Source organism: Chionomys nivalis, chromosome 4 (genome assembly GCF_950005125.1).
Source record: "Chionomys nivalis chromosome 4, mChiNiv1.1, whole genome shotgun sequence".
NCBI classification, from domain to species: domain Eukaryota; kingdom Metazoa; phylum Chordata; class Mammalia; order Rodentia; family Cricetidae; genus Chionomys; species Chionomys nivalis.
Genome location: NC_080089.1, coordinates 60,541,753 through 60,554,811, shown reverse-complemented (window position 1 = coordinate 60,554,811; position 13,059 = coordinate 60,541,753). Strand labels below are relative to the sequence as shown.

At 53.3% G+C, this 13,059-nt stretch overlaps 1 protein-coding gene across 12 annotated transcripts in view; it reads right to left on the bottom strand.

Moving 5' to 3' along the window:
• Tle3 (TLE family member 3, transcriptional corepressor) overlaps positions 1 to 8,388 on the bottom strand; it is a 44,807-nt gene extending 36,419 nt beyond the window's left edge. For all 12 annotated transcript variants that reach the window (XM_057766516.1, XM_057766519.1, XM_057766518.1 and 9 more), the window contains exons 1-4: positions 7,334 to 8,388; positions 6,732 to 6,832; positions 6,191 to 6,254; positions 5,165 to 5,209 (exon numbers count right to left, since the gene is read on the bottom strand). In XM_057766516.1, the coding sequence (XP_057622499.1) occupies positions 5,165 to 5,209; positions 6,191 to 6,254; positions 6,732 to 6,832; positions 7,334 to 7,357 (234 nt within the window). In that variant the 5' untranslated portion in view covers positions 7,358 to 8,388. The remainder of the gene's footprint in view (positions 1 to 5,164; positions 5,210 to 6,190; positions 6,255 to 6,731; positions 6,833 to 7,333) is intronic.
• Positions 8,389 to 13,059: the final 4,671 nt, after the last annotated feature.

Genomic DNA, 13,059 nt, shown 5'->3' with positions numbered 1-13,059 from the left:
TAACAACTCCCCTCCCACCTCCCTTTAAGGCCTCACTCAAGTAACAGTCCTCCTGCAGGGACATCCTCTCTGCCCCGGCTCGGCTCGCTTTCCCAGGCAGAGTGAAGCAAGTGTGTCGCAGCGGCCACATTAGCGCTTACCTCACCGCATCGCAATTACTTATTTAGAGGCCTGATGCCCCAGCAGAGGGAATAGTGTCTTATTCGTCTGTGTAACCAAGCCCGGCCCACACCCAAGCACATCCCAGACCCCTAATAACCGTTTTGGGAATGGATCCAGCGCTCTCATTTTGCTGATGAGGAGACAGTGTGCTCAACCACAGAGAGCAGCCTGCAGGCAGCCCACAATTACAACCCCCCACTTCCTTCCCAGGGCTCTGTGCAGTGCAGGTCCACCCACCTGCCCACAACCCAAAGAAGGAAACCCCACGTGTTTACTGAGCACCTATTACATACACACTGTGTGTGCTTGGCAAAGGGGCGTCCTCCATAGCTCCAAAATGAGATAAGAAGGTTCACACTGTGTTACTCGGGATCACAGGGAGAGCCCTGCTGAGAGCTGTTTCCCACCTCCTGGTGTCCCAGCATTTTGTCCAATGATACAGAAAAAAAAAATATTTTCCTATGTGGAAAGAGAATTTATTCTTTGGCTAACTCTCCTTCCACAATACAGAATAAAGGGTCTCAATAAAGGCGACCCTTCCTGGGTGGAGGGAGGATTCCAAAGAGGACAAGGAAGATGAGGAAGAGGAGAGGGAGCAACTCTTGGCCCACCACCCACTCCTGCTTCAGGAGAGCTTCTGGATTAGCAGAATTGAGAGTTGGGTTCCCAGTAGGTTTATCTATCTTCATCTAGTTTTAGAGCCATCTCAACGGTCAAATGTACAAGAAGGAAAAGGCCCTGAGAAGGAGAGAGCTCTGCTCTCTACCGTTCTGTCTTCTACAGCCTGAGAGGAAAGGCAGCCTTGAGAGCTGGGTCACCCTCTCGCTGGATGGGGCAGAGTAAAATGAGCTTTGGGCTCAGGAATTCCCAAGGTAGAGCAGGGATGGCACCCTTCCGGGGATATCACACAACCCCCGTTTTTGCAGGGAGGAGCCACAAGGCAACTGAGGTCACAAAGAATCCAGGGCGTGAATGATGGAGTTCCCAGGGAAGAAGACAATTTCACAGCTCAACCCGGATGCCACACACTGCCCCAGGATCAGCGCCTGCACCCCATCTTATTGCCACCAAGGTCTTTTCCAGAAAACCCTGTTGCCTGATGGCTCTCTGGCCACGCGGCCCCTTAAGCTGCTTTTCCTGGAGGTCTTCTGGCCGTTTCAGCCCTGTGTAGATGGCCACCTTGTGGTTGGGGTACAACAGTCACAGGTTTTATGGCCGTCACCTCATCTGTGAACTTGCCCTCTGTGTTATTACCAAACACGTCGAATCATTAGTTGTGCAAATAGCTGGCGAATGGAGATGGGACTGTGGGCACAGAGGGTTCAGCTGACACGGTTATACAACCCCAAATGGGATACTTTGGACTTTGGTGGAGCCAAGTTTGCAGCCTGAACCTGGCTGTATAATAGCATGGAACACGCAGAGGTAATTAAAGACACAGCGTGCTATGAGTTACCAAAAGAGGCTTGCTACATAAGAGGCCAAGGGTATCGAAGAAAGTCTGCAGTGGCAGCACCGTCATCACCTATGGCTGCGGGAGTCTGGGCATACCAGCTCTAGTCCCTCGGCCCGTTTCCTCGTCCTGAAAGGTTTGGATCAGAAGGCAAAGGGCTCGTCTAGCTCTGGGGCTCTGGAACTTGCTTAGGTTACTGAAAACAGTGCCTGTCTAGTATCGGCATGATGCTGCCCCCAAATCAAACTGCCTCAAGTCAGCTTGCCAAACATCAGTGCTCACCAACAGAGGGTGAAAGGCCAGCCTGCCAGCTTCCCCCGGCACCATGTCTCAAAGTCACTGCATGACAGTTGCTCTGGAGTCTATTTCTAAGCTGGCTTTGTCATTTGCTGCTGACACGGGAAAGGCGCTGCAGGAACAAGACGGGAACTGATGAGATGGTCAGCCATCATCGCCTCCCTGGCCCTCGCTGAATCATCCTTGACACCCTGCCTGGAAGCAGGAGCCTGGGGGAGGTGGTGACCTCTGAGTCCTGGGCCAGGTCTGTGATTCTGTAATCTTTGCTTTACCATAATTAGGGAGGGAGGGAGGCAAAAGAGTAGGAGGACCCATTTATTACTTCTCTGGGATCTGACAGCTTGAAAAAGGGAAAAAGAGAATGATGAGGGGTGGCGGGGGGGGGGGGGGGGGGGGAGGAGACAGAGAAACAGCCAGGGACAGAGCCAGCCACAGTGAGTTTAACCTCTCAGTAAAATAAAAACGGGCTGGACGGACCTCATCAGCTGCCCTCTGTCAATACTTGGGACCATCTGGCAGAACTCAAGGTTCTCAGCTAATTGGCATTTCCCATGGAGCCAGGGAAGAAGAGCTTTTGAAAAAATATGTGGTGGTGGTGATGAAGAGTGTGTGTGTGTACGCACGCGTGCACAGGCCAAGAATGGCCAGCCAGACACACTTTCCCAAGGTGCTAGAGCCCTGTAGACCATCTATTATATAAAAGTACATACAGTCCCCGCCCCCACTCGCTTAAAGATGAAGAATCCAGCCTGTTTGTTCCAAGCAGATGTAATCACACAGTCAAGTCTAGAGGGCAGGACACTGCATGAATAATTCAAGCACTCCAGTCACTTGATTGTGTGTGCAGATAAAACACCAGTCAACCGCTAAACAGGTCAGCTGATAAACTTGTTTGCTCAGGCCTAACCACCATCGCCAAATGCACCTAAGACCCACACTACAATTAGTGGCGGGGTTTCTTCTACAGAACCCTGCAAGCCTAGGGAGTGGCCAGCACGCCATTAGGTCAGGGTTGTATTGCGTTTCTCCCTTCTCAGTCATGGTTTCTCCACCTCTTAGCCTCTTTGTTCCTACACAGCCACAGGGTGAGTTCACCCAACCCAGAGACTTGTTGGCATTCATGCCGGGAAGGGGCTGGAAGGCAAAGGTAAGGCACCAGGAGCAAAGGACCTAACTGCAGAACCCAGAGGCTCTAAAATGAGCCCTAGCTCTTGCCATGCTGGCTTCCTTGATGCCATGGTTTCCCCGCCTATAAAAAGAGGGCAAAAATCCCTCTATCCCACCATTGAGAGGATTTATGAAGACAATGTGGCCAGATCTCAGGTATTCTCCCATCTTAGAATCCTGTTTAGGGAATGGCCAGAAATCCCAGACAAACACAGCTGCTCTGTACACAAGCCTCACCACTGAGATACTTAACCCTTCTGGGTTCCTTGCCTCCCCAGAGCTCAGAACACTTTTGCTCTGCCAGCCAAAGTGACTTCTTTGTACCCAACAACCATCCACTCAGACACGGGCAACACCACCCATGCAGACCTCAACATGCAAGGACATATTACACCTTAATTAGAAGCTCTTACAACAACAACTACTGCTATAAATTTTGAACCTGGGTGCAATTACCCTCTTTAAAACACGCCCAAGTTACTATTCACAGAGGAAGGGAAGGACTGGAGAAAGGGAGGAAGTGGTACCTTGCAAAATACCCCAAAGTCCTTAAAACACCTGAGACACCAGTTTTATTTCATGCAGTCTTCCAGTCAGGTCTGGGCCAGCTCTACCTAGACTAAGGCAGAACCCACTTCTGGTCTCTCCTCCCCAGGAGAACCTTCTTTACATATAAAGCAATGTCTGTTTATTATTTCTGTGGGCCAAGAAGTGAGGATGCGGTAGCCTCCATGTGTGCATGCCTAGGGAACCAACTCCTCAGGAAACCACAGCTGGCTTCCCACATTGCTCACTAAATGCTGGCCCCTTTCTGGCTCCCCTTTGCCTGCCCGACAGCAAGGGAAAGGAAACCAGATTCAAAGGGCTCTATAGGAAGCCACTGGAGCGGGCAGGAATCTGCATGCTTCCCCTCAGGGTCACCTGCCCTTCTCACCTGCCATGGGTCCTGCCCCCTTTAAAGAGTAAAATTTAAACCTTGTAAATGACTGTTAATTTAGAGCAGAAAATCCATTCAAGTCACGGTCACCAAAGGCTGGTATGAGTCAACAGCCTTCTGAGATTTCAAGAACACCAATTGTTAAAAAGAACAACCGGCCTGCGCCATTTATACGTGCCAAGTCGATGCTAATCGTCCGCCAAGCCAAATTATAGGCAGCCTCTCCTCAGAACACAAACAGACAAACAGGCCTCTCCCACAGCCTGGCCTAGCTCAGGCCCGGCTACTGATATGCACTGAGATAAAGGGTGTTTCTATTTGCTGGATTTGAGGTATAGTGTTATTAGAAGGGAGACAATGTGAGGTAGTTTACATATCCATCAAAGGATACCACACTAGTTTAACTGGTTTGACTTCAGGATTACAAAGCTGAGCTCAACTGCCAGCCACCTCAAAAGGCCTGGCGAGGCTGGCCCCTGGGCAAGCTACTTCACCCCAGGGCTTCAGCTTCCTCCTGTGAAATGGGAACGTAGCTGCCTTCGAATGAGGAGTTGAGAAACTCCCTCCTAAACGCAAAGCACGAGGATTGCATTTCACTCTGGCTTTAAGTTTTTTTAGGCTGTTAGTGGCTTCATTCCCTTACATTTCGACAGCTCAGCCTGGCTTTTAAGGCCCTTGAAGCGTAATCTTATCAAGGCAGTACATCACTGTTGGGTTTTTCTTTTTCTTTCTTTCTTTTTTTTTTTGCAAGAGAAAGAAAGAAAAGCGGGGGGGGGGGGGCGAGAACCCCACCTGCCTTTCCTTTTTGAGAATTTTACATTAAAACAGATAAATGAAGTCAGTCAACTTCAGGAGTGGGTAGCACAGATCCTGGGGTACCTACAGTACAACTTTTTACCCAGTTCCCCGACCAGCAACTTTCTACCCAGATCCCAGACCAGGCCTAAGTTCACAAGAACAAATGCTAACAACTCAACATAACCAAGGAAGAACAAAGCCCCAGCAGCAGGCATCCCTGAACACTCACTCTTAGGGGCCAAGCGGGAGACCAGACCCAGGCTCATTTTCAAATGACGACCTTCCCCCAAATCCACATATTCTGCTTTATACGTATACATATATATTTTAAAAAAGAGAAAAGCACGTACCTGCTTGTGCATTTCAATATTCAGGCCATATGACATCTCATAGTACTACAAATTAAAAAAAAAAAATTGCCATTAGCAGGCAACACAGGGATACTACTCATTTTTACCTTCCCCTCCCCCAGGCCTTGGCCAAGCCATTCATTGGGTCCACAGAAGCTGAAGTCCACCCACAAAGACAGCCTAAGGAGGTTTAGAAGCTCACTCGGGGAAGTGGTCAAGGCGCCTCTCCACCCAATAGAACATTACACACAATAGTAAGAAGACCCGGGCCTCCCCTCCCACAAGCGCCCATGGGCCATCCAGGCTGTTTATACAAGGTGCTGGCTCTACAGGGAATGCTGTGTACCCGCCTGCTCTGTCCTCTGAGTTACTCAGCACTGGGTGGAAGGTCTCTTGTGTGGAAAGACTGCTACTGGCCTGTCCTCAAGTGGCTCCCATGCCCACTCCCAAAAGGAAGATGTTAACTTGAAGGAAAACACTAAGTTAGAACATAGTCTAGCTAGGGAGGTCCAGACTCCAACTGAGGAAATCCTCGAGGAGGGAAGTGGGTGGGGGGAGGCTTTAAAAGGTTCCTCCAATCTGGGGGAAAAAAAAACTCTGAGGAAGGCAGGCTCTTCTGTCCCATTCTAGCTAGACCCCAGCTGCCAAACAGAAAAGTTTCCGAACACTCACTCCCAGGAGGACTTCAGGAGGGTTTTTATACAACTCTGACACTGGCTCATTCAACTCTAAGTTACTAACCAGTTTAAGGCAAGTAGCCCCCCCCCCCCCGCGGAAACCTCTAAAACACGAATGAGAAGCTTTACAAAGGTGGCCTGGAACGCGGGTTTGTTTCTCTTTCGGCCCCTACTCTTCACCAGCCCTCCTCCAAGTGGCAGGGAAGAGGAAGCTAAAGAAGTGAGCCCTCCAGGGGGCCGTCTTGAAGCTGGGCCTGCCTCGGGCCTGCCACAGTCCCAGCTGGACCCACAGCTTGGGTGCCCTGCCCTGCCCTGCCCTCCCTCCGCCCTGCTGCGGGCGGCCTCTCACCATCACATAATGGCGCTGCATCTCCGTCTTCTCGTTCGCCAGCTTGTCGTATTCCACTTTGAGGCTGTAAGGGCAGGAGGAGGCGCTCAGGCCTGGCGCCTACATGGCCTCCTCAGAGACCCGGACTCTAGGGTCTCGGAGAGCCATTTCTCTCCACTTCCCCAGCACCCTGCTCACCCCCATTATCCATCATCCTCTGGGCAGTGGGGGTGGCTACCTGCCACCCGGAGCCTGGCTGTACCAACTCCAAACTTCCCTTGATCTGCGAGGGCACTCATCGCGGCCACGCGGGGGCGGACCCTTACGCGGGATCAAGACCCCGACCCCCCCCCCAACCGGGCGGGCTTTCAGGAGCTGGGCGACCGCGGAGAGCAAAGGGTTAAGGCGGCGCGCACCGAGAGGGGAAACAAAAGGCGGAGGCCCCGCCGCCCCACAGTCCGGGGGCCGGCGTCCCCTCCGTCCCCGCGGGGGGTAACAGGAGCGCGCGCGGCCGCCCTCCACGCCAGGCGGGGGCCACCCCCCCCCCCGCCGCCCACCTTACCTGTGATACTGAGCTTGGAGGAACTGGAATTCGTCTTTGATCCTGTCACAGGACTCAGCCACAGTGAATTTAAATCCCGGCTGCCCGGGTTGATGGGGAGCCTGGAGCCCATGAGGACAACACAGAGGAGAGGAGTGGGCACATCAGACGGGCTCCACGAAACCCCTTGCCTCCGCTGGGTCCCTGGTTCCTTCCCGCAGGGCGCCACCGGCAAGGCTACCACCCCATACCCCAAAACCTTCCCAGCAAGTTTTTCTCCGCTCTCCCGACGGGGCCGGGAAGGGGGCGCCCCGACCATCCCCAAAGCCAGCAGGGTTCCCATGACCAAGTGACGCGAGGGCGACTTGGGAGACTTGGGAGAGGGGTACGAAGAGGGAGTCAAAGTCCCTCATCCAAGGCAGGCCGCCCTCGCCCCTGGCCACTCGAGCGCAATTACCCTTGGCCCTCTATTGCGCCCCCCCAACACCACAGCCCCTTTGTGTGAGCGCACACACGCGCGCGCACCATAAAGGTAGCAACAAGCAAAATGGAGGTGCGAGATAAACTGCCTCGTTTACCCTGCCATGATAGATGCTTAAATAAGCCTAGTTGCAATTACTCACCGGATGTCTGCCTTGCGGATACATGGCAGGGAGGGGTCGCGATTCCGAGAGCTTGGAAGCGCTGAGAGCCCGAGCCGGGGATGTGCGGGGGAGGGGGGAGGCGAGCCCGAGCGGGGGGCGGCCGGGGAACCGAGAGCTCGCCCCCGGCCCCCCCAGCCCGCTCTCGCAGCGAAATCCCAGAGTCGGGCGTGCGCCCCAAGTGCAGACAAAGAGCGGTGGAGCGAGCGGCAAAGTCGTCGGCGGGCTCGCGCTTTGTGCGCCTAGGGCTCGGCCGGCTTCTGCCGGCCACCTTCCCCCGGCTGCGTGGACAGTGTCAGAAGCCGGGGCTGTGCGGACATCGTCGGCTCCCTGGTGGCTCCAGTGCGGGATCCCAAGGCCGAGGGTGGGGGGATCCTCCTGTCCCCTCGCGGGTCACTCAGCACGATGAGGCTGCAGGGGGGCGCGTCTGGGCAGCCCAGAGCATCCGGGGCGCGTGGGTCGGGTCTCAGAGGTGGCCGAGCCCGGAACTCGCAGTGAGGCGAGAAAGGAGGCAGGCTACAGAGAAGACGGCTTGAGGACCGAGGGTGAGGGCTGGAGCCCAGTTAGGGTGCTTCGACGCCCCCCCTCGGAGAGGAGAGCCTGCTGTTCCTTCTCCCGTCGCTGCCGCCAGCCCTTCCTTCCCAGGGCCGAGGAGGAACTCCGGGCTCAGTCGGTGTAAATCATGTGCCCCGGCATCCTAACTCCAGTGGGCATGAGAAGCCTGGGCGAAGGGGTCCTCTCTGCTCCCAAGTAGAGCTTCAGCGTCCCTGGCGAGGAGCGGTCGGCGTCTCTGCCGCCTCGGAGCGCGCAGGCTGGAGATCACGGAGGGGGAGACGTAGCCCGAGCCTGGGAGCTCTGCGGCTTCTTTGCTTCCTCCCAGCCTCTCCGCGCCCCGACAAACCCCCAAAACACACGCACTCAACACACACACGCACACGCACACACACACACACACACACAAAAAGTGCCTCGGACCTGCGGATACCACACACAGACAGGCGAAGGGGGCCGAGCACGAGGTCTGAACTGCCGCGAGAGCAGTTCCAAATAGGGACTGAAAAGTAACAAAATAATGTGGCGGCTTCGCCTAGCGTTGGCCAATGGGAGCGCGAGGATCCCACGTGGGGCCGCGGTATTCGGACTGCGACTGGGCGCCGCTGGGCAAGACGTCACAATGCCCTCTTGTGTCTAAAACTATGCATGAAAAGTAGCAATCAGGCCCTACCCGCTGGTGACTTTCGCTTGGGAGTGAAAAACAGCGCTCCTCACATCAGGAATTAACCGAAAGACATATAATAAATAGATATATATTATAGTGCTGGGCTGCTAGGTTTTTTTTTCTTTTTTTCCCACGATCTACTAGCAAATAATTATTTGGCGGGAGGGGAGGAAGAGAAAACGAATAACAACAAAAGAAAAAAAAAAGGACAAGCTGTACAATCCTCAAAACCTGTGGCTGGTAGTAATGGATCAGTTGATTCTGTAAAGGCGGCGAACGATTGCCCCCCTCTAATCTCATTAGGGCTGCAAAGCAGCCCAATTAGATACTATAAAACAAACAGAATCACTTTGTCAGTTTAATGTTTTCACTTCAGAAGATTTAGGACCGATAAAATGCTGGCTCCCAAAGTTACCTCCGACCTCTAAGACTGTTCCCCAAACTGAGTTTTTCTTTTATCCGTTTCTGTCCCCTCTCCCACCCTTGGGCGCCCCGCTTTCCTCCTTTGTTCATTCGCCCTTCTTTTCAGAAAGCCAAATAAACATCGCCTCTGATGCGCAGCGGCTGCCGCCGAGGGGGAAGTCTGAGAACTCTGGCTTGGCGGGCAGTGCAGATGGAAGGGCCCGGCTGTCTGCGGACAACAGGCTTAGTAGTGCGGCTGGCCCCATTTGGGGTTCTTGCCCTTTGGGGACAGCTACGTCCTGGCCGCAGCCTTGTCGAGGTGGGCTCCTCAGCTGCGCTCCGGGCCGAAGTGGCGAAGGGCATGCACAGAGCTGGGGCTCTCCTGGCTATGACCCAGAGCTCCAACCTGGTTTCTTGGCCTGCTGGCCGGCCCGTACCACATGCATCAGCAGCCACGCGTGGAAGAGCGACTGTGAGCCTGGAGCGTCCACGGTCACCAGCCTTAACGCCCAAGAGGGCGCAAACATTCGACTCTGGGGCCCATTTGCTCGCAGACAGGGGTCACGTCGGGGCATACTGCCGACCCTGGGTCCCCAGGCTTCGGAGAGTCACAGCTAAGTGGACCGCCCAGGCGTCCCCGGGTCCCTCTCTGCTTTCCCACCAAGCACACACGCAAGCACGCACTCCGGGCCCGCTGCGGGCGCGCGCGAGCCGGCCGCGCGCTCCCGGAATCTATATTTTCCCCTCATTAGGAGCCCGAGGTTCGCGTTTGCATCTTAATGAGGAGCAGGGAGCGAGCGGGGACCTCCACGTGAGCGACCGACCCGAGATGGAGCCTCCCACAACCCACTCCGGCCGCGACCGCGCTCTCCTCTTCATTTATTTATTCTCCTAAATAAAAACATAAATCGTGTACGGCGCGCACCGAAAAGGGGAGGGGGCAAGGAGAAGCCCAGCTCGACAGATGCGAGCATCTGGCCGCAGCATCCATTAGTCTCAAAATGGCTCCTCTTTTGAGCTTCCCTCTCCCCTCCTCCTTCTTTGCCCTCCCCCTTACGTCACGGGTGGGCGCACCCGCTTTCTACCCGGCCCACCCCTTTCTCGCTCCAGCCCCCACGTGGGAAGCGCCGGCCACGCCCCAGAGCAAGCCTAGAGACCAATCATAAACAAGCAAAAAGTCTCTCAACTAGTGATTGGTGAAAATGCCGGGAGCTGTCAGTCCTTGGCCAGAGCTGTCAGTCAAAACCACGCGGGGTGGGGGAGCGCTGACAAATGCCGAGGCTTCTGAGCCTCCCGCTTGCAAATAGTGCTTGGAATGGCTGCTTAATTAGCTTTGAATGGCTTTTCCTTCCAGCTCAAACAATCTGTCACTACCATGTGGTATAAAGGAGCCATGCATAAAAAAGTAAGCAGAGGCTAAATATCAATTTGATTTTGTGTATCAAAGGAATATTTTATTTTTCTCCCTAGTAATGAAACGTATCAATTTAAATAATAAAAGGTAAAAACACACACAAACCCTGTTTTTTTTTAAAAAAAAAAAAAAGAACAAAAAAAGGAGGAAAAAAGAGAAAGAAAAAAAATCAAAAACCAAACTCCACGATGTTCCGACTCGTGCACATGTCTGAAATAGGTAATTTCTATGGACCGCGTTAAGGAGGAAGTCTGAGACTCTCCCTCTCCGCCTCCCCCCTTTAAACTTGCATTTAGTGTTTTTGTTGTCCTGGTCCTAGGAATGGTGGGGGAAGGGTGTCAAGGGGGAGGAGATGTGGCGTTGGGGAGAAAGGAAAACTTTAAAGGCATCTCTTTGAAGCTGCTAATCAAAGTGCAGGGATTTTAAGACCCCTTAAACTGGGGGTCCTACAGCAGGTCTTGATTTGGGAGCCGAAAAAGGGAGGGGGGAGATAGCGGGTGTGCTTGTCGCCCAGATTTATTAAACTCAATGCCTTCAAGATGCCCGGGCCAAAGCGCCTAGTTCATTCAGCCTCCCTTTCCTCGGTCTCCCTCCGAATTGGCTCCAACCGCGTCCTTCCGCTGACGGCCACCGAGGTCCTGGGCTTCCAGGTCGAGTCTACGCGGACTGTGTACAAAAAAGCACTGCATCTCTGTCTCCGGTCTGCGTGTCTCCTTCCAGGGCAGAGGTGCTCCTGAGAACCCCACGAATCAGCGTGAGCTGGTGCAAGGCAGCCTCCTCATTGAGTTCTCCCGTGAACCCACGCGCCAGCACCCGGCCTAGCGCACCGAGGATAAGTGTGATGGATGCGGTTTCGCAGAGCGCCGCCCCCACAGCAGAGCCGAACTGCAGCGGTGCGCCCCACAGTGAGGAAGGACAGCCCTTAAGTATTTAATAGGTACAAAGCAGGCCATGGTTACCCACTACGTCCTCACTTCACTCCCAAGGCCTGGCTTATAGGATAGAAAAGAGAGACAGAAAACAAACACCCAAAGCTTAGTAATGGGCTCTGAGCTAGGCAGAGAGATCAGAACTGGAATCCAGGACAGCCCTAGATCCACGGCCAAACTCAGAAACATCCTTGTGCAAGACGAATCCATATGAGCACTTGCTGAATAACATTCACTCATTCATTCATTCTAGCCCTCTCTGGAGGTCTGGAGGTGGAGTATCAGGCTCCTGGTTCGACCCTTCACCTCGGCTCCTAATCCTGTCTCTGGTACCAGAACCTGAAGCTGGGTGCTGATAACCAGGTTCAGGACCCTTAAGTTCAAAGCTCACTACTGCTCAGAAGTCCCACCCCTATGCCACCCCACAAATTTTGTAAGGAAAGAAAATATGCTTGTTTTATGCTAGAGAAAGACGCACAGACACCCTGTCCGAAGCGCTTGACAATAATTTTTTTTAAAAAAAGGAGGGGACTGAAGAAAAAGACTTCAAACAGCTCTGTCTCCAGTTCTAATTGGAAACGTTTCAACTGTTTATGTTACAAGAAGTGTCAGGGTCATTTGCTACCGGAGAGCTGACTTTTCATTGGCTGCTTAATTGAGTACCTCGGAGTCCACCCCACGTGGGAGAGGAATTCCTGGCACATTTAAAAAAAAAAAAAAAAAGTCACACGGTGAGATGGAAAGCCCGGGATGGATCCGAAGCAGCGGAGCCCCCCCCCCAGCTCCTCATTTGGGTTGTAGAGTGATTGTGGGAACTTGGGGTGGGGACAGACATGCTTCTCTGGTTCCTTAAAAATAAATCTGAAACACCTAAGATGAGTGTTATATGTTTTTCTCCAGAATTAAGGGAACTGTCTCTGGCCAGCCACCAGACTGTGGCCTGCCCTTTGAGGAACTGGTCTCAAGGCCTGGGGTGGGGTTGAAAACCTCCCCTCCTGTCATCCTCAAACCCTGACAGCTACTGGCATTGATTTTTGGGTGGCCTCTTGTTTGAGCTGGCCAAAGAGGACAGTGTTCTCCCTCATCACCACCCACCTCCCTTTGGTTAATTTTGTGGTTCCGTTATTACTTATGTTCAGGGCTAGAGGGAGTCTGCTCCCCCTTCCCTGCTCACCCCCCTCCATCAATAATCCCAGATCTTCCTCCACAAGGCAGCACCTCACCATGAAGCTAGAAGAAGGGGAATTCGTGTTTGTTTAACAAACTTAACCCAGTGCTTGCTCTGCACCAGATTCCATTCTAAGTGCTGGCTGGGCAAATATTAACAAATTTAATCCTCGCCCGAAGAATGAGGGCAGAGCCGCTGACGGCACTCCCACGGAGCAGATGGGTAATTGATACTACTCTCTGGTACAATGACTTATTCAAGGTCACTGTGGTGGATGACGGACTTGAATCCAAACAACTCAGCTCCAGAGTCTACAACTTAACTACACTTGCCCTGTGGAGTCAGGCCAGCAAGATGAACCCAGCTCACTTCAGGAAAGAGGGCAGAGGCTCCAATTGGTGAAGGGACTTCCCACGGTCTCTTCAGCTCCCTTCCAACTCTCTAGCTGGGTCAAGTTCTGTGACTTTGAGGTACTTGTGGACTCTCTCTAAGCCTCCATTTCCTCATCTGTGGCGTGAAGATAACAGTCCTGTCCACCTTGGAGTATTGCTTCTGAGATCGATGGAGATCATTCAA